Source organism: Gobius niger (assembly GCF_951799975.1).
Source record: "Gobius niger genome assembly, chromosome: 5".
NCBI classification, from domain to species: domain Eukaryota; kingdom Metazoa; phylum Chordata; class Actinopteri; order Gobiiformes; family Gobiidae; genus Gobius; species Gobius niger.
The window spans coordinates 14158302-14185126 of NC_136856.1; the positions used below are offsets into that span (position 1 = coordinate 14158302).

Below are 26825 nucleotides of genomic sequence, written 5' to 3' on the forward strand. Positions count from 1 at the left end.
CTCCCCTCCTTGTAATTAGCCCGTGTAATTGCTGTAGTAAATCTTTTCTGCTGTCCCAAGGAGACTGGCTGATATGGGACTGATTTAATAAGCACACCATCCCCGGCTCACCTCTTCCTCCTCTTCCTCTTCCTCCGCTGCTGTTGTTGTGCTGTGCTTGCGGGCGGCGGCTCGCCTATGTCCTGCGTGTTATTTGCTATAGGGATTTATGAGGTTGTTTGTGGGCTTTCAGAAAGTGCGAATTTGAGTTCAAGGTACTGCTGTGCTGGTGCCCTGACTGTAGTGCAACCTTATCAGCAATGCAGCCAGCATCCTCCTGTACGTGTGTGCGGGGGGCTAATCAGGGATGCTGTTACGTGCCTGGTGTGCGTCATTGCTGAAGACCTTCATGGCCAGGAGAGCAGCGAGAGGTCAGATGGGCCCTGGGAGAGGAGCATAAGCACCCTTAAAACTCCCGCTTTCCTCCAGCCTCTTACTTAAGTCCCTCACATATTTATTCCTGCCCTCTTTGCCATTACAGATGCTTGTCGTCTGCTCCTTAAACAGCTAGAGAGATGCAGAGTAATGAGCAGGATACTTGAGTTTAATGACAATCACAGTGATGCCCGACTAACCGCCATTCACAACTTCGCCACTAGAGGGCACTGTGACTCCACGTATGAATGCAACCTCACTGACCGGGGTCCGCACTTTATGCCTTCTATAGTTCCTCAAGTGCATGTAAAACTGGCCAAAATAATTAACAAAGCTGTCTTAAGTCCAAAAAACACATTCGCAAATTTGTGTTATGCTATTATATAGCAACTGAGTAAAATGTAAGGTTTTTTGTTGGCCATTTAGTTTTTACCATTAAATACCTAATTCACATTTTTTTAGAATTGCATTTTCTATTTTGGCATTTTTAATTATATGTCGCGTATATCTTTTAAATTGATACTTCCGCTATATTTTGCTTCTCATCAGGCTCAAGCAAATAAATAAAATAACCCTTTATCGCTTACTTACATGAAAAAAAAGAAAAAAAGAAAGTAAAATAGACATAGATTATTATAGAGACCATTGAGAGTACAATTTAAAATGTAACATACTATTTTTAACCACAGTTGAAAAAACAACAACCCTGTGACTATACCCGATTAAAGACTAGTTTTTCAGGCTAAGACGCACTAATTATGGATAATTTTACAGTTCAGACATTGCACGTTTTTTCAACCATTGTTCCCTAAAAAAACAGTAATTCTTTGCGTCAATGTACATATTAATTAGAAATTAAACCTCTCAAAATCAAAGTTTGGCTGCAGTTGCGCTGTTCATGCGCCAGGGGAGCGCATGTGAGCAGGCTCCAAACCCCGCCCCCGGGCCCTCCCCCTGGCCAAAGTCCGTCCCACATCCTGCCCCCCTGCCCCCTCCCTCGTGCCGCGCCCAGCCATCTGCTCCTTTTCAATACACACAGCCAGGAATCTTTTCTCCTGTTTCCTTTCACAGAGAAAAACAGGATGAAGGGGCTCTTTCAGACCTGGGGTTACCGTGGAAACCTCTTATTCTCCTTCTGTCAAACGTGCTTGTGTTGTGGCACGCACGCACATACACACTGCTATAGAAAGTGACAGAAGACTAGACATTTAAAGTTTAAAAGGACCAGGCTACAGCTGGCCGGCTGTCAGGGCTTTGTGTACACTTTGGACAAAGAGCTCTCTGCTTCTTCACACTTCACCAATACTTTTTATTCTTGATAAAACTTATTTTTTCCTTAAAAAGTCACGTTGTTTCAATTGGAAAATGTGAAGACTTTGTTTCCCTGGAGTCATGCTAGTCCTCATAATGGACATGTTGACCCACGATTTGTTTATGTCTGTTTCCACATAACTTCAGCTTGTTGATGTAGAAACCATAACCCTTTGCTCCGTTTAATCCACTTCACGACTCAGGAATGCAGTCTGTGTGTGGGGGAAGAAAAGTTGTATTATTAAATTATTTTGTTTTTCTCAAACTTGGCCAACAGAGGGCCTCTGAACATGTGCTCCACATATAGTGCACAATGGGGCCCATCATCTGAAAGCTTTTAGTGTGTTAAAAATAAACCTGCGCCGCTGCTCCTACAGGAAGTGGGCATCAAAGAAACAAAGGCAATGGAAAAGTACTGCTTGTTTCAAAAGAGTACAACAAGTTTTTAAAGTTAGCGCTTTGTCTGCTGTGGTCAGAGATGAAAGTAGACTGGCACATGTCTTTCATACATATGTTCTCTGGCTTCTTTCTCTTTTGTTAACTTTTTACATTGGAGCTTCAAGGCTGGCTACCCATCACCTTTTCCAGTGTGCATATCTCCTTTTAAGGGAAGGGAGAACAGCAGCAGAGGAGAGCGGGGGGAGTGAGTGTGAGGGGGGTGTTTGGACCGATACACAGACCACTCTTTGTGCAGAGATACACACTCGCAGTTACATATTGACAGAGACCTCTGCATGACTTGGCTCCTCGGCAGTCTGTGAAGTCCTCCCACTCTGTCCCTTCATCTGTCTGCCTTGTCTATCTTTCCCTAATTAAAAACAGAAGTCAGAAATGGAAGAATGCAGTTCCATGTCACACACACACACATGCACTCGCCCCCCCTTTTTCCCTTTTCTCATCTTTCAGTGCCAGGCAGCTGTTGGCTTGGATAAAAGGAGGAGGGGGTGGTGGGCTTCCCGGAAAATAGACTGTGCATGTGTTGGTAGGAGTCTTGGAGAAGTTTTTGTTTTTTCTTTCTCTAAATAAAAGCTGCTGTTTTTTTTGTGCCAGGCGCAGACAAAGTGCAGCTGGGGAAATATAAACTTGTTTGTCTTTCTTCTGATTGTTCATATGTGCTCTTTTATGAGAGTATGTGCGTGCGTGTGTGTGTGTCTGTTCTGCTGCTGTCATCTCTTTTCCTCCCCCACAGTGACTAAGTGCAAAGTAGGGTGAAGCCGCGCATCCACCACTAGGGGCGCCATCCGTCCATAAATGAACGATGCCGGCATGTGGGAAACCACAGAGCAGCCATTTTACAATCTGCACTCCAGACCCCATTTTATGAATCAGTGATGTCAACATGTCTATGAGTGATCCGATTGGCTGAGGCGCAGCTGCCTCTGTAGCGCAGATGCACTCTCTCACAATCCCACGTTAAGAGACATATGCATGCTGACCTACTGACACCATGCTCCGGTCTCTCCCTCTAAATAGATTTCAGAAGGCAGACAGTTCAGAGAGCAGGCTCCTTACCATCTTTAGCCCCTGTAATTTGTATAAAACATGCCTCCATCATGGGGAGATGCCTACAAATTGAGCTTTTCTCAATTTTATAATGTTTATAATGTGGCCTCTTGAAAGACATGCTGTATCTGAGCTGTTTAGTTTCATCCATGCTCCTTCTCAAGAGCTTAAGAGCAAGAAAAAAAAAAACATCCTCAAATCAATTCACCCAATTTGAAGATCTCTACTTCGTTAGTAAATTTCTGGATGACTGAGAGCCGACATCAACATACTTCTAGAGTAATGAAAACACTATCTTGCATCCACTATTGTCATGAGGTGGCCCTGCACCGTGTTTTAATGTCCAGGTAGCTTCACCGGACTTGTGACTGATCGTTTCAATACTGAAATTGTCTCCACTATCTTGCCAGTTGCTTACAATTATTGTTTTTAACGATATTTCACCCCTTCACCCCCACTAAGAGCAGAATACAAGTCCAGTTTCTCTGTATGCACGGAAGTGATTGCTGAATTGTCCAAAATTTGTAGTTTCGAATTCCCAAATGATATAGGACCTTTAACTCAATTACAGTGACATCCGTCTCACTGTGTCCCTCACTCTGGGTTGTTTGTTTGTACAATTCTCAGTGGGAGTAATGAAGGCCCCAGAGGCTCATCAGTGTTTGGCTGCGGTCCCCAAGTTTATTTCCCGTTGTTTATCTTCATGTAGGACGTCTCCCGTGGGCTTCGTATCGTGCTGGGTAAAGATAGCTTGGTGTTTCCTCACAGATGTTCCAGATAGTTTGACTTTGTGCTGGTGTATTTCCTGTTTTGCTTTCCTGTTTGTCCTTTAGTGAGCAGTGATTATGACCCTCACACTCGGTACAATAATATCAGTGATCCGCTCATAGTGATGTCTCACACTGATTAAATGCAATATACGATGATATCAAAAAGGAAATCAGCAGTTTTTTAATGAGGACCGAGATTCGTACACTTTTAAAAGTTCTACTCCAGAATATATTGCACTTTTAGAGTACTGTGCTTGCTCGTCAATCTATTATTTTCTTAAGATGAATCGAATGTTGAATATGAACCTCTTCATAGCAATTATTTGTATAGTATTTTTTTTTATCAAACAATCACAAAATGTACCAAGATTAAACCAAGATTAAACCTGACTTTATGGATGACCAGGTCAAAGCAGGACAGTTTCTAACAGATGTAGGCCTAAAAAACTCAAACTAAATCAGGACTTAAACTGTAAAGGACTTCTAGTGCCCGTTTCGCAGTTTGTGAACCAAACTATTAAGAGTTACAGTCGCCCACAGTAAAGTTGATGTTTGCACTGAGTGGCACAAAAGGCTTATTGAGCTCTCTGGCTGATTGTCGAGTGTGTGCTCTGAATGAATGGGGAAGTGGTGAAATAAGGGGCTCATTAAGAGGCTTGGCTTGTTAACAGACTGTCCACGGATTCCCCTCTCACTGAAAACAAAGCACTGTTTGACCAGAAACGTACAGAGATACAGCGAACACTTTAACTCCCAATTTCCGAATCTGTTCTGCAACTTTATACTTTCTTTACAAAGTGCACAGACACATGTTCGCAGCAGGCAGCTGGCTCACAGACAAAAGTGGAAGAGCATATGGCAGCTGTGAGGAGAGCACTTCCCTTTCCTTCACTGTCTGATCTTAGACAATGGGACACAGTTGTTCACTCTGATTTATATAACTGTAGGTACAGTCAGGTCACAGTGTAGATAAGTTCACATTTAACACATGTGTTTGTAGGAGTAACACTGGTGCTTACTTTAGCATTCTGTAAACCACTTTTTTTAATATTCTGTATAGATTGTTTTTCTTGTATCATTAAATGTTCCTTGTCTTTTTTCAACTTCAGCCAAAAAGGAGCAGGACGGTGGTGTTGACAAGAACATGCAGAAGAAGAAAGTCAAAGAGCTAAAAGTTTTGGATGGAAAGTCGGCCCAGAATCTTTGTACGTGCCAAGTTTTGCGCCTAAATGATGGCGTTTTCAATGATCTCTCTTAAATTAATTCCACTCCCCATCTTAAATACTCTTTTATATATTTTACAGCCATCTTCCTGGGATCATTTCGTCTTCCGTATGAAGAAATTAAAGCAGCCATCCTAGAGGTTAACGAGAAGATCCTAACAGAGTCTTTGGTCCAGGTACAAAACCCATTCATTCATTTCCTGTCATAACCTTTTCACCTTAAGTCGCAAAATAAAAAGAGCTTGACAACCACCGCTTTAGAGGCATTTATTGACATTTCTTCAGTCAAAACAAAAGACTCTGAGTTGTAGTTTCTGTCAGAATTGAGCCATCCATTTCATATAATTATGAAATCAATCTTTTGTCACACAGAACCTGATCAAGCAGCTCCCGGGCCCTGAGCAGCTGACCATCCTGGCCGAGATGAAGGACGAATATGACGATTTGGCCGAGTCTGAGCAGTTTGGAGTGGTGGTAAGGACAAGGACACAGAGCTGTAAACGGGGAGGTGTAGCTCTCAGCTGACTCGGACGTGACGAACCACAAACACAGTGCAACAAATCAGTCAAACTGTGAATGATGCGCAGAGAAAGTTAATAGAGCGTTTTACTAGTGTCAGTGTGTTAGGCACAGAGATAGAACACAGAGAAGCCTTGTTCTTCTCAGAGGGATATGACTAATGGGCAAAATCCCCTTCTGTCCGGACCACACATCCTGTCACTGCCTGGACACCTACACAGTAACTTTTTCATTGAAACAAAAAAGGGATATCAGGGCCTAAAGGGAACAAATTAGGAAAATCATGACCTAAAGCTTGTTTTGCCCATTTTTAAGTTACTGTGTGTTTATGTTTTATTGTCTTTGCAATAAATGTGTAAGTCTCAGTCAGATGTTGGACCTCGTGATTCTGTGATATAGTGTAGCTTCTTGCGATATGAATATTGCATCGCTTAATGTTGCGTTGACAATAATTTGCTGATATATTGTGCAGATGTCCAATGTGAAAAAGCTCACGCCGCGGCTCCAGGCCATTCTGTTCAAGCTGCAGTTCGAGGAGCAGCTCAACAACATCAAGCCGGACGTGGTGTCGGTGACCGCGGCTTGTGAAGAGCTGGTGAAAAGCCAGTCCTTCTCCAAACTGCTGGAGATCATTCTCCTTGTGGGCAACTACATGAACGCCGGCTCTCGCAACGGCAAAGCTTTTGGTTTCTCCATTTCGTATCTGTGCAAGGTGAGTCACCCTAGACCCGTCAAAGCTGTTAACAATTGGCCATATAATAATGCTTCCGTCTTGTTTAGCTGCGTGACACCAAATCAGCGGATCTCAAACAAACATTGCTTCATTTCCTGGCCGATGTGTGTCAAGAGCAGTATCCTGATGTTATGGGCTTTTCCGATGAGCTCATCCACGTGGAGAAGGCCAGCAGAGGTACATTCACATCCTAACTGACCTGCTTACCCTTTTATGCGTTTTTTTTTATATACAACATTTCTTCTACATTATGTTTTCTTTCTTAAATCTCTTTAATTTCTTCTCCAGTATCCGCTGAGACTCTTCAGAAGAACCTAGAGCTGATGGGTCGCCAGATCAAGAACCTTCAGAGAGACCTGGAAACCTTCCCGCCGCCACAAAATGAAAAGGACCTGTTTGTGGAGAAGTTATCGATATCCTTAACATTAACATTCTCATTGAGGGGTTAGCGCTCTTGCCTTTCTCTGCCACTAAAAACATAATCATTTAATTTTCTCTTCAACTGGGAAAGCGTCACACTGCATAGTATAGGAATAATTAGAGAAAGCTGTATCGTCCTTAACTCTTTGGCTTCACAGTTTTGTGGTCACGGCTCAGGAACAGTACGAGAAGCTGGACCTGCTGCATAAGAACATGGAGAAGCAGTACACAGACCTTGGAAGCTTCTTTGTGTTTGACCCTCGGAAAGTCTCTGTGGAGGAGTTCTTCGGAGACCTCAATACATTCAAAAACATGTTCCAGGTAAGCAAGTGCTCATGTGCAGGTGCAGGTGCGATGCTATTTCTGCGGTTGTGCTCGAGGCAGAGCAAGAACAGGGACATAATAGATCAAAGAGAACAACATGAAAGCTACAGCTGTGGGTTTGTTTAAACACAATACTGGATTATTAGCTTTGTCATATTTTTATTTGATACATCACCTGCGGTCTCCCAACGGCACAAAGGCATGCTGTGAACTTGTATTACCAGTCTATTATGAGGGATTGACTGCGATTACTAAGAAATTACCACACTACAGTCCCTCGAATCATTGTTTTTCTTATCCTGGTACTATGATGAGCATTTAGTTTTTACACTCAAGATGATGTTGTGGATAATGTTCTTTTTCCAGCAAGCAGTAAAGGAGAACCAGAAGAGAAAGGAGGCTGAAGAAAAAATAAAGAGAGCCAAGTTGGCACGAGAGAAGGCAGAGAAGGAGAAAGAGGAGAAGATGAAGAGGAGCCAGCTTTTGGACATCAATGCAGGTCAGAGCGGCTGCACACTCACTCTGTATTTCCAGCACGCTCCTGTTGGGGGCAGTCATAGTCCACAGTTTTACAGTGCTTCAGTGTGTTTGTGGCATGTGTATGAAAGTAAAAGTCAGCAGGATTTATAACCAGAGTTAATCAAATGTTGATGACCCATGCTTCAAGCAGCAAAGCAACAATGGAACTTTTGAGAAGGATTGAAGAAAGTCCCTGACCCCGTTTCACTTCAGAAGTGAATGAGGGATTTGTGACTTTAAAGGAGAAGTCTAAGGAAGCCCAAATCTCACCAAAAGCATGTTTCCTTTCAAAGGCTTGGTAAAACTCAGCGTGTTAACATTGTTACACACACACATTAAGTAGCACTCTCTCCCACAGTGGCAGGGCAGCATGCAGATACTTTCCTCTCTCAGACTCTGACCTAGTTTTGAACATTCCTCTTCACTCTGGCTCCACTTGGGCTCTCTTGGGACGCCGCAGTCCAAGTTTGCCACGGCCACAGCACTCTGCATGTGTGTGTTTAGAAAATCATGGTTTAGGGTTGCTGTTTTTTTCATTCTTTCCTTACAGTAGGAACTAAATAAGTTTGTTCGAAGTGTGTATGAGAGTCACTCTGAATGTGTTGGTCTGTGATAGTTTTACAAAGTTCTTTGGCCTTTGTCCCAGCGCTCCATGTTCCAGCTGGCCTCTCCTCCTTTTCTGTCTTTTCTTTAAAGGGCTCTTAAAAGCCCACGTCTAAATCTCCTCTCTGTGTAATGGTATATTGTTGAAGCTATGTAAAATGTGTGGTCAGGTGTCATGTCGGAGTTTGGAAAAGTTGTGTTTACAGACGTTAGTGGACTGCAGGTCATTTACATACAGGTGGCATATTTGACTGTGGCCTGAAGCTATAACTCCATTTGAATCAAGCCATAAACAAATCCCTCAGACACAGGCCTGCTCTTTGTCCTGGATTTGCTTATTCTCCATATACTCCATGGCCATTACACAAAGCATGTTTTGAGTATAACCTCTGCCCCTGCATCCTCACCTGTTTTTATGAATTGTTCATGAATCTTTTCACATCCACAGTACATATCTGCCATCTGTGTCCACCTTTACCATCGTGCATCCATGTGTTACAATCTAGAGAGAGCTGCAGTTGTTTATGTTTGCTGGCCTTGGCATTCCTGTGCGAGTTATCCGCTCGCTCTGATCACACCAGCGTGGTGGGCATGTGATAGCAGTTTATAGTAATTGTACAACTATTCACCCTTTGTTGAGGAGATACTTATTTGCACTTTGCAAGTAATCTTGTTTTTTCAAAACTTTCCTTTGTCCAGCTTGAGTAGGAGTAACATTACTAAAATTGTTCTCGAGTTGAAGTAGAAAGGGGTTACACAGATAATTAAATAGTAAAATACTGAAAATACACTTTAGACCAGGGGTTCCCGAACTTTTCAGGCCGCGACCCCCAAAATCACCATCAACTCGGGACCCCCTGATTGTAAAATATCATTAGTATTTATCAGGTCTTTTGATTGTTATGACTTAAAAAGATATTGTCTTGAAAACATCTCACGACCCCTACCTCAGTGAATCGCGACCCCCACTTTGGGAACCCCTGCTTTTGACAGACAAAACATAAAGTTGCATGGAAATTCTGAATCCTGCACAAAAAGTCAAAAGAAATCATTTGTTAACCTCTTAGCCCCCACCTGAACCAAGCTCATTTTCTTCAGTTTAGCATTACCCAAATCTGAAAATGCTACAAAAAAAACAGAAGAAAACAAGCATGAAAACGCAACCAAAAAGTGACAGCCACAGAAGAGCAACACAAAAAAGCAATAAAAATGTGGTGAAAGTGCAGCAATAAAAGTGACAAAAAGTGAAAAAAAGTGATATTGAAAAGTTCTTGAGGTGTAGGCTGTGAGTTCCAAGAAGCTGTTAGATTTGGGTAAAGCCAAACTAGAGAAATGCATTCGTTAGGTCGGGTTGTAAGAGTTTGCATCATAATGAAGTTTAAATTACTAAAACATATTCATTGTTTTGGAACGTCAATATAAAGTTGTTGTAACTCAGTTTTACTCACTGTGGAAAAAGTAACCAAACGTGTTACTCAAGCAACATTACTTTTATACAACTAACAAAAAAGTACCATGTGATCAAAATAAAACCTACTATAAGTAAGTAAAGTTTCTTCAAAAAGTTAGACAAGTGACATGTTCTTGAAATATAACCGAGTATTTAGACTATGTAGACCATAGAGTTTAGTGCCGCACCCTCCTCAACCCCACCAGCCTCCTCTTTGAGTCACGTTAATTATCCCCTATGTGATGAAAACTGTTGAGCACAATAATATATCCCGGCCCGCCTCTCAGACATAATATTTACTGACACAACACCGGGAGTGATTTTCCTCCGAGCTACAACTAGGTGCCGCTACTCCCTGAAAGAAAGCACGAGTTGTGGTCCGGGACGAGGGCGTGTGCTTGCGGGGGAGTGACTGAGCCGCAGTGGTGCTGGTCTGGGAACGGCCACTGGGAGTGCTCTTGCTCTATTTTTGCATTTGTAGGGCAAGTACCGTGGGGGAGGGGAGCGGGATGTGGAGCAGGCAGCAGATGCTCTCAGGGGGATTTAAATGTGTCGGGAGTGGAGTGAGGGAGGAAGGGAGAGAGAGGAGAAAGGCTCAGGCTGCAGAGTTTACAAGCATGATGACCTGGATGTTTTACTCTAGTGCTTAAGAATTATATGGACAGATACTAGTTAAGATTTTGGTAATTATGCATTTTAATAGGATTAGGGCTGTACAAGATCTCACCAAAATGAATGTTATGGCATTATTAGATGTCGCAATATCAATATCTTTGCGAACACAAAAGTGATTTTCTTAATTAAATATTTAGTCTTATTTTGACATAATTTGATGGAAAAACAAATTGCATGAGAATTCTAATTGAATTTAATGGAGCCGAAGTATTGCAATAATACAATTTTCGCTATGTTCAAGACAGTTATCAATTATACATTTTTGAGATGTCTATGTTGTTTGTAAACAGCCAATCACGTGAGGTCAGTGTGAGGCTTCTTGGTGGATGGGATTAATATTGACTTCTTTAAATGCTCTTAGCCTGATCCATTTACTCTAATTAATCTGTCTTATCTGATTGGATTGGATTCCTCTAGTCTTTAGCCTCGTTGTTAAAGGAAGTGTGCGAGAAAAACAAACGATGCACCAATTCAGAATATGCTCTGGTTTCAGAAAGTGTTCAGCTGTTTTTACCCAATCTAAAAGTCACATTTTTGTCACTTTTTCATCACTTTAGTGTCATTTTTTCAACGCTTTTTTTGGGTCACTTTTTTGTTGTTTTCATCACTTTTTACCACTATTCCCACGCGTAGACTTTTCTTTCAAGGAGCTTTTAGATTTGGGTGATGCCAAACTGAAACCGTGCTTGGTTCAGGTGAGGGTTAAGAGGTTAATATACTCTTTTGTAGAAAAATGTCTACCTTTCCAAATCATGTCCTTGGACAACAGGTGGACTTTTAGGAAGTTTCCCAAAGATCGAGTGCACTAGAATAGTCCTGCAGGAGTTGTATAGGGTCTGACTACTTATATCAATTGAAATATTTGTTTTTCATTTTTCATATTTATCCAAAACCTTCCAAATGTCTGTTTTTAATCTATGAGTGTAGGGTAATCACTGACAATGTTTTACCAATGAAGTTTAATGTAAACTATTTTAGTGTCTGACTGCTACATAATAAATTTGAAGTAATATGAAAGTTATAAAAGCAGTATGTATGCTGTCTGAATACTTTTTTCCTATTAATTTCAATCATATGAAAACAGGCTTGCCCTCAGGGATGCGTCTTAAATTATCGTCATGTGATCAACTTGTTTTCTATAAAAGCCTTTTCCATCAAAACAACCGCTCTGACCATTAGCCTCAAACAGAAAATAGAAGTTGGATGGATTCGGTCGATAAAGCGGCACAGTCCGGTCATTGTTGGGTCTCGCTGCCGCCTCCAGCTCTTTCTAACACAACTAGGTTTCTGTGTCTCTGTGCTAACTCCAGCGGTTTAAGCACACCATGTGATTAGTTGTAGTGGACTTGTGCCAGATGTGTTTCCCCCGTGGCCTACATTATAATCCTGTGGCGTGTGCAGTTCCCGGAGTGAACAACGAGAGGCGTATTTGAGCCGTGGTAGTTTTCCGTGTGCTCCATGGAGGATGTGGCGTGAGAGGCGTGACGGCGCACCATCTGTCCCCGTGGCTTAACTTTCAGGATTAAATTGTGTGTACTAGTAGTGCTTTGGATGCTGGTCAGTGGTAGCATAAACCTGTCACCCACCCCCGCTCCTCTGTGTCCAGGTTCATATAGAAATAATGAGAACCATCTGCCCCACAGCTCAGCCTCCTCCACACTCCCTCTCGCCCCACAAAGCCGCCATGACACCTCGTACTTCACACACAGCGGTCATGCCGTCACAGTCCCAAAGCCTGTCTCCTGATTTACAGCCACAGATCTGAGGAGAAAACGACAAGCTTCCCTCAACAAGCATAACACGGCTAAACTTTGAGAAAACTTAACCAAGAAAACAGTTTGAAGCCATAATAAGCCAATAATAATTTTAATGTTATCTGTTTTTAAAATGACCTATATAAGTAAAGTGGATTGGATAATGGGTTAGCTCTTATCTCCAAACTTCTCATTCAGTATTTACATTTGGAGATGCTGCGTGGGCGTGTCCTTCCCATAATGCACCAGGTTTTCCTCTCCCTCACAGTGAATGAGTGCTGCCCCTAAGCGCTGTTGTTGAACTGGGTCACTGCCTATCTGGGTTAATTTAGCTTATTTTCCAACACGGCCACGTGGCGAGGAAAGAACACATGGGGTCACGTGTGTTTTGGTGTGTGTGACCAGAACGGGCGAGCTCATCTTAACTATTCATTATTTCTGTGGAATAGGAAAGATTGACGTGTTTGAGCAGTGGTGATTTATAATAACACAGTTGTAAAAATGGCTTGGCGCGATGTGTGCAGAGCTCCGACTGCCCACACGGGTCTGATTTGTTGTTTGAGATTGGTAACATGTGTGCCCTGTGTTTACAGAGGGAGATGAGACGGGCATCATGGACGGCCTGTTGGAGGCGCTGCAGTCCGGAGCCGCCTTCAGGAGGAAGAGGGGACCAAGACAAGCAGGTACTTTGATTAAAGTTTTTTTCTTTTTTTTTTCAACTAAATACTTGTGGAATGTGCTCTTATTGGTTTTAAAATGAACTTCATTTACAACTTCATTTGAGGACACTATGTGAACATGCCAATCCTCATTTGAAAGCTAAGAACCTCCAGAATTCAGTCACTGAGCTTGAACTACTGGAAGAATGCTCTAGAACTAAGTAGAACTAATTATGAGAAGTCCTTCTTTTAGCCCTTGGATCTAGCAAATCCAAGTGTGGGGCTCATTCTGTTTTCTGATTGGATACTTGTCTCAAACAAAAATTTAAAAAGTTTACATAAAATCCTATACGCCCTGCCCCCTTAAGTGATATATTTTCATTTGTTGGAAAAATAATCATGTTTTATGTGGTGGGGTGGCCAAGAGTTATCATCTACTTTTATTTCATGTGAAATGTGGAATTTCTCCAAACATTTAATCAATTTAAACATTGAATAAACCTATAAAACGATGTAGCAACTTGCATTAAAGGGACTATACAGAGTTTAAAAATGTTAAAATTATGTATTTTCCTCCTCCTACATGTTCCAGCCATGTCCTGTATAGAATGAGCTCAGACCTGTTCACCACAACTGCCTCTAAAATCCTGCACTGTCACTCAAAAAGGTGTTAATTCGGGTCCGCAGTGTCGTTATGCATGAGCTTAATATAGAAGCTGCAGTTACGCATAAGACCTGAGGTGGCAGTAGTGAGCATAAAATGATGAACTTGCATCTAGCCCCTTTAAGTCAGGCAGTGTCTGTACTTTCAGTAGACACATTTTGACAGTTCTGTGGGAAAAGCTCGTGACGCGCTACAAATGGTTCAGCAACCCACCAGTTGAAAACCGCTGATCTACGGGCAGTGAAGTTAAGATTACAGTTTATTAGTTAGAAATTATTACTTGCACCACTCCAACTTAGGCCTAGTCAACACGTAGCAGGGTATTTATAAAACTACCCTTCGGCTAGAAATAAAACTTAAGTCCACACTGCCTTATTAAAGGAATGATAACGCCATCCACACCTAACCGCGTAAGTGCGTTGACATGTGTACATTAATTGTTTACATTTTTCCACAAGTGACTGCACCGCACATTCAGTTTCTGACAGCTGTGTGATCTGAGGTCCCAAATGCCTCAGTTATAGCTTTACATACCTATAAGAGACAACCTACCTTGACAAACCAAATGCATTTGCCGTTTTTTGTAATCTTCCCTCGTCAGATAAATAGTGCAGCAGGCAAGCAACTTTCTTGACCAGACTGACCGGTGATAGCATGACAGTAGACTGTCATTCTATGTGAGGATGAAATTACTTCGACAACAAGAGGAGCGAGGACCTTGACGTTCAAAAATGTCTCTCCATTCCTCCAGGAGGACGACTTCCATCTCAAAGGTCTCCCAGCAGCTGGTACTGCATCCCATTCTAACCCAAAACCACTGTTGGCGTCTTCGATAAACATGTCTTGGGCGTGGGATTGTTGTTTGGCAGGAAATGGTAGCTGTCCGTAAGGTTAAGGTGTAACTTATTTTCCCCATCGGGAAATTTGTCCTCTGCATTTGACCCATCCTTTGATGCTGCTGGGACAACCCATAAGGAGTAGTGGTAGACCGCAGTGCCGCGCCCGGGGACCCATCTCCAGATATAATGCCAGGCTGATGGTCAGAATCATCTGGCTGGAGGATTCACCTATTGTACATGTTTTTAGTGGTAGGGGAAATCGGAGGAAATCTATGCAGACACGGGAAGGTCCAGGTGGGAATCGAACCCGGGACCTTCTTGCTGTGAACCCCAAGCGCTAACAGCTGGGCTACCGTGCTCCTTTGCCTGCGCTCTTTGACGTGTAGCTGTACTTGAGCTTGTAAAAACTAAAGTAAAAGTGCCTGAACAATCGTTAAAACCAACGCAGTTTTGAGTCATCCAAGCTGTTTCTGAAAGTAATCACAGGTCGTGCATGTGCCTTCAGAGCAGATTTTGTTGCAGGCTCCTAAAACTCTCGTTATTTATGCCTACACTCGCATAACCAGAGTTTTGGTTGGAGGTTTTAGAAACCTTTGATTTTAACAACAGATCTGCGGTTTGGTGTGGATGACAGGCCAAATTGTAGGAAAATATCTTTGTTATGTGAAATTCCCTGCTATGTGTGGACAAGGACTTAGGCATGTTTTATAAGATTAAAATTCTGAAAAATCTATATTAACCAGTTTGTTACTGTTACTGTAGATGTTGATGACTGTAGTCAGTCATAAAATCTCCACAGAACGTTTGGGGTAAATGCGTAAACTGACAGATGCTTCCTTCACTTCCTCTCAGTTGCAGTGTTTTTGTCCAAACACCACATTTGTTGTGATCTCATCTTTGATCCATCTGTCGCCTGGATCAGAGACTGTGGGTTGGCGGCACTTAGTCACAGCTTTCAGTGGGAGGGCTCAGTCGACTTTAAAAACAGCCACTTGGGAACATTGAAGCCACAAATGTTCTTTGTATATCCAATTTAAGACACTCCCATTTGATTGATTCAGTACAAAAATGCATTATGTTGGTCATCTATTTACTGCCTATGTTTATGGTCATTAAAACATATACAAGTAAGTGAAGTCAGTTAGTTGGTGATTTGGTAAGTTGGAGGATTTTGCAGTCCTTCTGCTACTTTCACTACACATGTTCTGTTTTTTTAAACCTACATTGGATCTGGATTAGACCAAGTTAAGTCCTGGTTTTGTTCTGAGTTCATCTATTCTCATACTGATTAAGTCGGGTTACGTTTTTGTTAAGACTCATTCTAGCAAAGGGCCTTTTTTTTGTTCTTTCGTTTTGTTCCACAGCCTGATGTCGCACTGTAGAGTTCCTCTTTGATTTAATGACCGGACAGCTTCACTGGACATTTTAGCACTTACTATAAATCTTTAATTTTTATTAGCTTTATTGAAACTTCATAACTCCCCTCTGTGCCAGCCGAATATGTGGTGGGGTTGTTTTTACCAGTTTCCTATACATAGTTTTCCGTATTGGACATGAAATCCAAAGGTATCCAAAACTAGTCTTAAAAAGTGTGAATTGAGTGTAACGTAGAACCTTTAAGATTGTAATGGGAATAAAATTTCGAATACGACTGCTCTGGGGTTTGCTTTCTACATTAGCGTTGTAAGTAGATATCTGCCTCTTTTGATTCTGAAGGCAGTAAAACTAAACACAGAAGAATGTGTCGGGGCGATAGTGACTTTGTAACACGATACTCTTTAACAACTGGCATGTAGTCGAGCCATGTGAGCGGGAAAGTGCTCTGTGCCCATTAACAAGAGCAGGAGGGAGAAACACGGGCTACATGTGTGTGTGCGCGCACGAGCTCCGTGTGGGTTCAGCGTTCACACATAACAGGGCAGTGGTGCAACCCAATCCCTCTCAATAGAAGCCAGATGTGAAGCAGTGCACGCAGTGTAAAGACTTTGACCAGAGGGTAGACTTTCTTTTGTTCAGGTATTCATTTGGGATCAAGAATGCTCTGTCCACCATTTTGTTATTGTTCAGATCTGTTTCTCTCAAATACAGCTTGTCTAGAAACAAAAATGTCTCCAGAAAAGGAGCCTCTCTCCAAGTTTCTGTCAGCCGTTCCTTTTAGTGCCTGGCCTCCTCACACTCTTAACAGGAAATACCAAACCATGGTGTTCATGAGGCCAAATGAAAAGTTTTCTTCTGGAGCGTGCATTTGGTATAAAAGAAAAACTAAGCCACCACTCCTGAAGCTCTACTCAGCTTTGTCCTCAGCTCTGTCCTCTCCCTGCCCCTGTTCGCTTTGTTTTAGGATTTTCCACGGTTTGTGTGTAGGAGCCCGGCCTGTCTGCTTGCTTATAACTAAAGCCAATATTTTTCTACTAATGCGTGTAGAATGTAGAAGTATGTTACGCCTATGACAATGTTACCACCCCATACGTGCCAGCCACATTGTTTGACTTTTGTGAGTTAGTAGTAATGTAATCAGAGCTCTGGAAATGGCAGAGTTGGCAGAGTTTGTGCTGACTGGCTTCAGTTTCTTGATGTTTTCAGGTCCCACTGAGTCCACAAATGCCTCTACCTCATCACCACAGCAGTTTACCACAATGTGGAGCTACTTTATTACATTATTAGGTGTATTATCGCAGTTCATTGTTAATGACACTGGCTTTATTACTGTCATTATAGAACAGGAAAATGTGTATATGTCTCATGGTGTGGTATTTACAATGCACAACTTAAAATTGAGGAAAGGAAAGATGCAACTAAATTAATTTTGAGCTGCCCCTCGTAACCCCTTTTATAAAAAATAAATACAAATTACATCACCAGTCTTTCTCATAAAACATAACCGTATCAGCCTAACAATATCTTACTATATATATATGTTACTTTGGAAGTGTCTTTTTACCACTCTAAGGAAAAATGTCTGCATTAAGTTAGACTTATTCAATTCAATTCAATCTCAATTCAACACCACTTACTTTGTGATAGCCATGCCATTAAAACTACCAGTTTATTGCTGCATTTTAAATGGTATAAGCATTAGGACACAAGTAAAATAGTTAACTTGTTACAACTTTTCAGTCCAGACTATACTAACCAGGGAGAGCTGAAGTATCATGCCCAGTGTCTCACAGCTGTGCAGACTGAAACGTCATCATGTGGCTTTAAAAGATCATTGCCTCCTGTGGAGAGCATTGTCCTGCTCATTGTGTCAAAGCGACAGGGCTGAATGCTGAGCCACGAGGCTGTGGTGCCTACACCCCGTGACCTCTGACCTCCAGCTCAGTCTGAGTAAAGTGAGGCGGCTGCAGGAGGTGCCCAGAGCAGCGGGCAGACAAAACACATGCACCAGATGCTTGCATTCATTACTGATGCAAATGGAGCTGCATACCCATACATGCACTCATTCCTAAAGCCTGTGCCCACACTCGTGATGGGAAGTGGCAGGCATTTCCGTAAACTTCCCGCTAATTTAAAATCAGATTTTAACTCTCTGTCAGTGTGACTTTAAACTCCTTAATGACCTGAAGCAATTTGCCTGGTTTAGCACAGAGGAGTCTTTGAAGCCACAAGTGCTTTGTGTGGAGGCATGATGTATCCAAAGACTGGCAATAGACCCATCTGCTGGGTCATGATCTCCACTAAAACCACCAATCACAGCAGCAACTGGTGGACAAAGCACCAATCACAACAGGGCTGTGAAATAAAGAGGAGAGTAACAATAGAGGCACACGCTGTCCCTGCTGACCGTCTGCTGTGAAGAAAGAGAGTCTGAAACGAGGAAGTGCTCCCACAGATGTTCACACCCACAGAGCAGATCAATCAGCACGTTATGGCTCATACATAGTTAAAGCCTTGGACATAAAGAACAATATACTTCAGGAGCTGGAGATGCCTGCACACAACCAATGGAGGAGCAGGTGACGTCAGCCTTTCCCACAGCTCTCTGGTGCACAGCAGCACTTATGCGGTGCAGCCTGAGGAGGGCGCTACTACTCCCTGCTAAACTGAACACACTTTCTGCACGAACCCTCCATTATGTTATACCTGCTCCTATACAGCAGATGCTCTTAAAACCAACAAACATGGCGGCCTCAGTCTTCAGGCTGAGCAGCAGGTGCATTGGCAAAGGCAAAGTATTTGTCTCAGCCTCATCATTTTTCACTTTGGCTAAACCTTTTTAGCCAAAGAGTCAAGTAGACCATGATTAGAGTTGAGAGCCTTGTTCTTTTTACTGACATGTTTAACTTCAGCGCTGCAGTCTCTGTGAGCCTCATTTTCTTCTATGTCAGGCACAAGGCCAACTGCATGGACCATTTATTCCAACATCACAGAAGGTTTTTGACATAATATTTACACTGCACAGCCCACCAAGCCCCTGCCTAAAGTAGTTGGACAAAAAAAATGCCCTAGAGTGGCCCACACCCTTGCGCTATGTTGTGCATATGCACATGCCATCGCATGATAACTCGGGTCTCAATAACTTTTATGTTATCCATATAGAAGGAGTACAGTGAGAGGACTACTGTAGGATACTTTAATACAACCCATCATACCCCCTTTCATGTCTTTTGAAGAGCTGTTCCGTACTATTTCTCAGTACTATAACTTACTTGCTTCTGCTTAAATGTCAATATTGATTGTTTTAGTCATGCTCAGTTGCAATGTATTTACTTTGACATAATGTTCTCAGGCCATATGCTCTGCAGCTGTTCTCTTCAGGACAAAGGTTTCATCACTAGAGGAAGTTTTATTTAGTGAAATAATTTTAGGCCAGTACAAAGCGACTCTGACACTGATGTGGAATTTCTAGGCCATTGCATAACATCTAATTAGTCTAAGTCTAAAGATGGACTGAAGTGCGTGGAACGTGTTGATCAGTGACTGAGGAAGTGTGTTGAAAAGTGATAACTCGACACTTGAGCTGCAGGTCCTCTTCACAGAGACCTGCTAAATTGTGAACTCCACACTTAATCTTCTTGTTCCCCTCTCTCCCTCCTCTCTCCCTCCTCTCTCCCTCCTCTCTCCCCCCTCTCCCCAGACTCTATTGTCTCTCTGTCACAGCTAGTTCTGGAGGCCTAAGCGGTAACTCTGGCTACATCCACACCAGTGCGTTTTCACTTTAGTACTATGGGTAGTCTGCTTATATAATAGGTCGCACTTTGCTTTACAGCCTCATGATAAAGTGATAATAGGATGGAAATTGTATTGTAAAAGAGATGACAATGGATAATGCGTTTTGCAGTCCTGTTTCTGCATTATTACTAAGAGTTAGTGTGAGAGTTGGCTTTTTCAATTTTATTCCCATGCTGTAAAAGTATTCATTTCATTTCACATAGCTAGACGTGGGATTATTAAGATAATGTTCTAAATGAAAACGCACCAGTGTGAACATAGCCTCTGTTTGTGTCTTAACGTCTTGTTATATTTTATCTAAAGTGAGTGTTCGTTTTTTTTTTTTTTACGGTTGTGTGACTGTGGTTCATTTGCATGTGTCATTTACTGGTTTGCCTTGTGTAAATACAGAATGCGTTCCCTTTGTCGCAGTTCACACATTCTTCGATGTGTGATTCTAACTGAGGCATGCATCAAGTGCGCTCCACATCAATGATTTATTCACTCCACAGCTGCAGGTCTCAAGAGTTCTTAACATCCACCAGCACAATCTCCCACTGACCTATATAATTCAAAATGGCGGCCGCGGCACAGCTGTCCTTGCGCGCCGCAAAATGAGACTCGCTAAAGGAGAGAGGGAGGGATTAAGATGGTAGCGTAGGAGGAGAGTGAGCATCAGTGAAAGAGGTAGGAAAGTATTAGGACAACATCCTGGGGGCGCACGCTGTCACACACTTAGTCTCAATGCTTCAAATCCTTTTTTTCTTTCTGGACTTCCTCTCTTTCTCCATCGCTGTCAGCCTTGTCCTGATGCAGTTTACCCAATCCACCCACTGCATGATTCATAGCCTCCCTGATCCCACATAGTTTCCCTTCACTATTGCCTTCCACTTATTTCTTCATTTGATGTTACTTGTAGACACACCCTTCTCTCTTTCTCTCTCTCTCTTTCTTTTGCGCCCCTCTGTCAAGATCAGGGCTGAGCAGGTCATTATCTGAAATGTGTAGTGATTTGCTCCAGATTTCACGGTAATCCACACACACATTACCGCCATGATACTAAGCCTTTTGAATGTGAAATGCATGTGAGTATGTTGGAGCCAAAGAGCAACCGTTTTGTTTTTTTGTCCAACAGTGGAAGTTGATGCTGGTTAATCAACGGATATGGGTTGCTTCTGCATGGGAATGATATCTCAATATGTTCCTCTTCAGCAAGTGGAGACATATTGACTTTCTAACCTTTATTTCAGGAATTGCCTCTAATTTGCTGTGTTGTTCTTCTTAGCCAACCACAGGAGAGCTGGCCACGCGGTGACGAACATCCTGGCCAAGGAGCTGATGCAGGAGGACACGCCCACGCCAAGCAAACTCCCGGCTAAAAAGAAGCGGCTAGACGACACGGAGGAGTCCAATGTGGAATCAGCCGAATCTTTAGAGGATCTGCTGGAGGCTGCCCCTTCCCGCTCTCATTAAAGATATCTTTCTTCTTATTTTTCCCTTTTTTTTTACTCAAACAGTTGTATTTGTGTTTTAGCCATTACAGGGGCCAATACCAAAACCGGTTTTGAGCTGGGGAGACTAAACCTAACCTCACTGGCCACTATATTAGGTACATTTGCCATGTTTTGTTGATGCAATTGTCTAATGAAGCACGCAGCAAAAACCTTAAAGAGACTATACGGAGTTTAAAAGTGTTACAACAAAGTATTTTCATCCCCCTGCATGTCCCAGCCTAATGTGTAGAATGAGCGTCAACCTATGCACCACAACTGCCTCTAAAATCCTGCACTGTCACTCATAAAGTTGTTACTTCGGGTCTGAAGTGCCGTCATGCACAAGCTTAATATAGAAGCTGCAGTTATGCATAAGACCTGAGGTGGCAGTTGGTAAAATGACCAACTTGCATCTCGTCTCTTTAAGACAAGTTTAGCTCATATAGCAATTCAATGTACTCTTTGTATTATTCTTTTAATAATAACCACTACCTGCCTCCTCTTCCATTTAGTGTCAACATTTTATCCTCCAAAAAAAAATCTGCTTTTGCCATTTTCTTTTTATCGATAATTCCCACTTCCTGCTTCAAAATGACTCAGGACTAAATGCAGTAAATTGCTTTCTTGTACATTATGACAGATGTACCTCATAATGTGTCCAGTGAGGAAATGCCCCCTGTTCATTTTGCCAATATCACACTTCACTTTCCTTCCACCTTCTGTCTAATGAAACCGCATGATTGTTTTGTATTGTTCCTATTTAAAAAGGGCATTTTGGACACATCCAAAGACGGCCTCCTTGACATTTCACACATTTCCATATTTTAGCCAACAGCTGTGATTTCTGTCCATTCTTGCACCAGCGATGTTAAAGACTTGTTTCTATCACATTGTGGACATTTTGCTTTGTATCTATATGACACACTGTTTATTTTTGACCGTTTTATTGTACCGTGGTGCCAACTGAGAAGATGAGAAGTTATTTGTTTCACCTGGGTAGTTTCAGGAGCACGTCCCCCTCACTAGTGTTTTACCGTCTATTTTTAATGGGCACATCGTGACACTGTAACCACTGTATGTTTGTGACGAGCCAAACTGTCTCTCATTTAGTAATATATCTCCTCAAAGGGAAGTGCAGTCGTATGGAAAAGGGAACCCGAGACAAACCAAATAGCATTTAAAGGGGCGTTCATCATCGCAACTATTTCTGAAATTCCTGCGTCTGGGTCTATGAGAAAGTGTGTTAAACTCAGCCACTCAAAATGACTTGTGTGCACATAAGTTTGTTAATGTCAGCGTCTTAATTACTGTGTAGTTAGTGTCATTAAATGTTAGGCTTCACAAGCAGCTCTGTGGTCATGTTGCACACTGGAAACTGCCCTAAAACTGCTGAGACAAGTCTATTTGTTTTGTGCACTCAAATTGATCTTTAAAAATCAACTGCTCTCCTCCTAAGTGTTGCATGTCAGCTGCCTAATCCTATGCAAAAACGAATGTTTCTTTATTATCCAGGCACACTCAGGATGTATGAATAGCACATTAAAACATATCAAAGCCCTTTCAACTGTTTCAACGACATAATGGTTTGTTTGCACTTAAATTTAACACAAAACATTCTCACGTCATGAGCATCCCCTTTATTTTTAAGAGACAGGAAGTTGGCGTGTTGTTTTTTACATGTTTCCATTTTCACTTTTTGGCAACTTGTAAGAGAAAGTTAATGTATCCCACAAACCATAATCGCCCTTTAACTCTGCTGTGCCTCTGCTGGAGCACTTACAGTATGTGCTATTTTCGGGGCATGCTTTAGCTGACTGTAATCGTCTTCAATGTAATATTAGGAATTGTTTACGATATCAGGACTTCACTGGAAACAACTTCGGACATTCCATTGTTGATTTTTTTTTAAAAGAGATTTTTTTTCTATGTGATTTTTTACAGTTATTGTATTTGATAGATCTCTCTTTTGGAAATTGCTTTATGTATACAGAGTAATGCACATGAGTCATGCTGTTTGCTACACAGAGCTATTAAAGTCTTAAATAATTTAATTATGAGAGTGGGTTGTTTTTTTGGATCATGTAAACTACACTGGGATCTTGTGCGTTTCCTAATTTAATTGAGCATTAGCCAGGGACATTCCTTTAGCACGTGTTATCTTCTCCAGCTCCTTTAGATGTAAACATGCTGCTGTGTTCAGCCCATATACCGCTAACACACTCTGGCTGAGGATAGATTTACAGCCAAGGGGCAGGAGAATGAATAAACAGTAAAATTCCGAGAGTTCTGTGAGATTTTCCAGCATTGATTGCCAGTTAACAACATGATTCTCTGTTATGCAAGAGCTTTTATTTTTTTTAACTTTATTTTCCCCCCTTCCCCAGAAGCATACGCACCAAGCGTTTGTAGAAGTTTCCACTGACTGCGTGTTGTACGGCAGTCTTGCTTCTGAATATATTTCTTGGCCTTTATGACGATATCTGGGGAACACATTTGGTCCCGTGGATTTGTCTTTCCGCCACTAAATCATTTGTTACTGGATTCAAGCTGCAGACAATGTGCACTCTGAGACATTCCCATCTGTTCTTTGTTCAAATGGGAAGGTCAGCATCCATCATGTAGCTTATATAGCATTGGCAAATTGTATTGAGCTGTACAAATACATTCAACCTGCACAGAGGCAGGTACGCTACGCTCACACATTTACTCAAGTACTGATGGACTAAGTGTAGTGTACTTTATACTTCATCTTTTTACTTTTAAGGTTTAGTAATTTGAACTGTAAATAGTACCTTGAGACATTTGGCTGTCCTATCCATCGTGTATAAAAAACTACTCAAAAGCTTCTTGTGACATAAACATTTACACTCATCTATTATATTCTATTTTGTATGTGTTCTCATTTTACTGCTCCCCTATAGGAACCGATAACGTAATAAATTTGGCCAAATTCAATGGGATGTATTATTTTCACTTGTTGCATCTGCTCTCACAGGTGCACACATTTGCTGCGTCCTTGGGCAAGGCGCTTTACCCACTTGCCTATTATGTGAATCTGGTGCATGACTGAGTGGTTGGTGGTGGTCGGTCTACCCCAGGGCAGCTGTGGCTACTGCAGTAAGACATCTTTTTTTTTGCAGTTCTACAATGTTGAAATTAAATGTAACCACATTGTGTTAATACATCAAATATTACCTGATTAACCTTTTTATTACAGTATTGGCAGCAGGCATTTCATTTATTCAGCTCGACAGGCCAATAATCTTCTATTTTATACCCAACTATTGTAGCCGCAGCTGCCGTTGGGTAGACCGACAGAACCGAGGCTGCCAAAATGTGCCATTAGCCCTTTCTACCACCAACCACCCTCTCACTCATGCTCCACATTCATACATAGGCAAAGAGGCTGAAGTGCCTTGCCCAAGGATATGGCAAGCTTTATGTAAAGACCTAAATGGGATGATTTGCTGCAGGGGTCAAAGGACTGCAGCTCCTGTGTGACGACATACAACATAAAGACCAACAATAGTCAAAGGTGTCATTTTACATCTGATCCTTTTTTAAGCTGAAGCCACTCCCTCTCTGTTTACTGTGGAGGTTTATAAAAGCTTTAAGAGTGTTTTGTAGGCTTGTGTTTGAGGTTACCATGTCCTCCGGTGTGGGTTTGCTGAGGACATTTGCATTAGAGGGTGTGTGCGTGTATCACTCACTGTTGACTCTGCGGTACATCATTCTGAATGTGCACATCCTGGTCATGTGTCGCCTCTGGAGCGGTTTGAACTGGAGGCAAACTCAGACACTGTTTGTGAGGTCTTTGATGTATGTTTACATATGATTACTTACTTCTGTGGACAGTAGTGTCATGTGCGAAAAGACAACCCAATTTGTGTAACCAATTTGAGGGCAAACCACGCATCTTATAACCATAATGAAATCATAAACATTCTTCAGGTAGGCCTATTGATGTGTAAGAATTGCAGAATTGATTCCTTCATTTAAAGTTCCTTTGATTGGGCCCAAAATGTCAACTTCTTTTTCTTCTTCTTCTTCTTCTTCTTTCCCAAATTGACATAATTGACATATAGCCTAGTATAAACAGCATTGATCTTATAGCTGACTATCAAAAACAATGTACACTATTTATGTACCGTCAGTTTAGGTTTTGGCCCGCAACCCACCCGTTGAGAACCTGTGTATCTTGTGCTTTCAGAACAAAAATACCATTGATTTCATTCCTCCACCTCCCAAAGACATCACCAGAATATGTATATTTTTATACCGCTCTTATGCAGACTGTTTAGTGATCATGTTCATTTTGATTTGACAAACATGGTGATGGTCTGGCTATTGTGTAAACACACTCTGACGCTACTGCTGAGGTAACAGTATGACTCACAAACCCATGACTTCTATCTTTATCTATAGTCTGTGCAAAAACACTTATTTTTTCTAGGTGAACGTGTAAAGGCTACATTTAGTCTTGAGTGGGGGGGGGGGGTCTCTCTGTCTTGATCACAAAGCGCTTCAGTCCTCCTCCTTTCCCAGACTTCTTTAGCCTGTTGTTGACACATTGAGGGTGGATTTGTATGCGCGCCTGGGTGTATGTATGTGTGTGTGTGTGTGTGTGTGTGACTGCCCTTATGAGCGTGAAGGGGGTCCGCAAAAAGAGATCGCAACAAAGACAGGGGAGGGGGCAGTATAATTGGCTTCAGCACTGCCAGACGACCCGATGACACGCCATTGATAGGGGAATGAGTTCCTGGGAGCAGACGACCAATCAGGAGGCGGCAGACGGTGTGTTGGAGCGCGTGATTGGCTGAGGGAGAGGCTGTCGGTCTCCAGGTAGCGGAGTGTACCAGGGAGAGGAGCGAGGAAGACTATGACCTTAAATGTGCATCAACAAAACTGCATTTTCCCTGCCCTTTCTGCATTAAGTGCCTCTATGACACAGCCTCCCCCAGTGTGTCTATGTGCGTTTCTCTGGCTGCCGCCTGAGTGGACATTGCCCGGACGCTCACAAAAAAATGTTTAATTTGTCCTGAGCTTGGCTGTGCTTCTCCTTTCACTCACTTTTCTTAGAACTAACTCTCTCCCATTTATTTAACAGAGGACATTTAAGGCATTCCCTACTGCTTTGGAATGAAACAAGAGGGGGTTTAGTAGTCAACGCGGGTGAGCAAGTTAAAGGGACAGTGCACAGTCTGATGAACTAAAACAACACATTGTATTGATTATAGACTACAACAGGGGTGTCCAATCTATGGCTGAAGGACCAAATGTGGACCACCGATCTTGTTGCATGGTCATAAAGCTATATTCCACATAGACCCAAATTATATACACATACGCTTAGAAAGGGTTACTTGAAGTCATTTCGGATAAAAAAAGAAGAAGATGAAGCTGGATTTTATTTCACTATTTGAAATGACTTTAACTGTAAAGTAATGATGGTAATTTATCTTGATCACAGCATTGTTTTATTGCTAATAAATGGGAGTTTTAATCAACCACTTTCTAAATATTCAACAGCACCGTTGTGGGCATACTCAAAGTTAATGAAAGAGATACGAGCAACACACGAGTCTGGGAATCATTGAGAATAACAATAGGCAATAGGGAAATGTTGAAGTATAAATGCTTCATACTTGTTCATGGAAGCGGAAATGAAATGACATTTGAGGGCAGGGCGCTGAAATATTGCATGCTTTGCTTCGTGCAAGTCCCAAGCTCAGATAAATCTACTGTTAATGATTGTGAGAAGCTGACACCTTTCCTTCTGTTAAGAACAAATAACCAGAGGT

At 42.0% G+C, this 26825-nt stretch overlaps 1 protein-coding gene across 1 annotated transcript; it reads left to right on the plus strand.

Moving 5' to 3' along the window:
* The first annotated feature begins 5107 nt into the window (after positions 1-5107).
* On the plus strand, positions 5108-21268 carry LOC306963769 (protein diaphanous homolog 1-like). The gene is made up of 10 exons (XM_079557464.1): positions 5108-5203; positions 5303-5397; positions 5594-5695; positions 6213-6452; positions 6521-6650; positions 6762-6886; positions 7050-7214; positions 7584-7716; positions 12812-12901; positions 20817-21268. The coding sequence occupies exons 1-10, from the start codon at positions 5143-5145 to the stop codon at positions 21002-21004; spliced, it is 1329 nt and encodes a 442-aa protein (XP_079413590.1). The 5' UTR covers positions 5108-5142; the 3' UTR covers positions 21005-21268.
* Positions 21269-26825: the final 5557 nt, after the last annotated feature.

Excerpts from the sequence above, each read along its gene's own strand:
- LOC306963769 (XM_079557464.1), top strand. The coding sequence starts at position 5,143 with ATGCAGAAGAAGAAAGTCAAAGAGCTAAAAGTTTTGGATGGAAAGTCG. Across the intron at positions 6,651-6,761 it reads CGTGGAGAAGGCCAGCAGAG|TATCCGCTGAGACTCTTCAG; the intron begins GTACATTCACAT and ends TTTCTTCTCCAG. Across the intron at positions 6,887-7,049 it reads TGTTTGTGGAGAAGTTATCG|AGTTTTGTGGTCACGGCTCA; the intron begins ATATCCTTAACA and ends CTTTGGCTTCAC.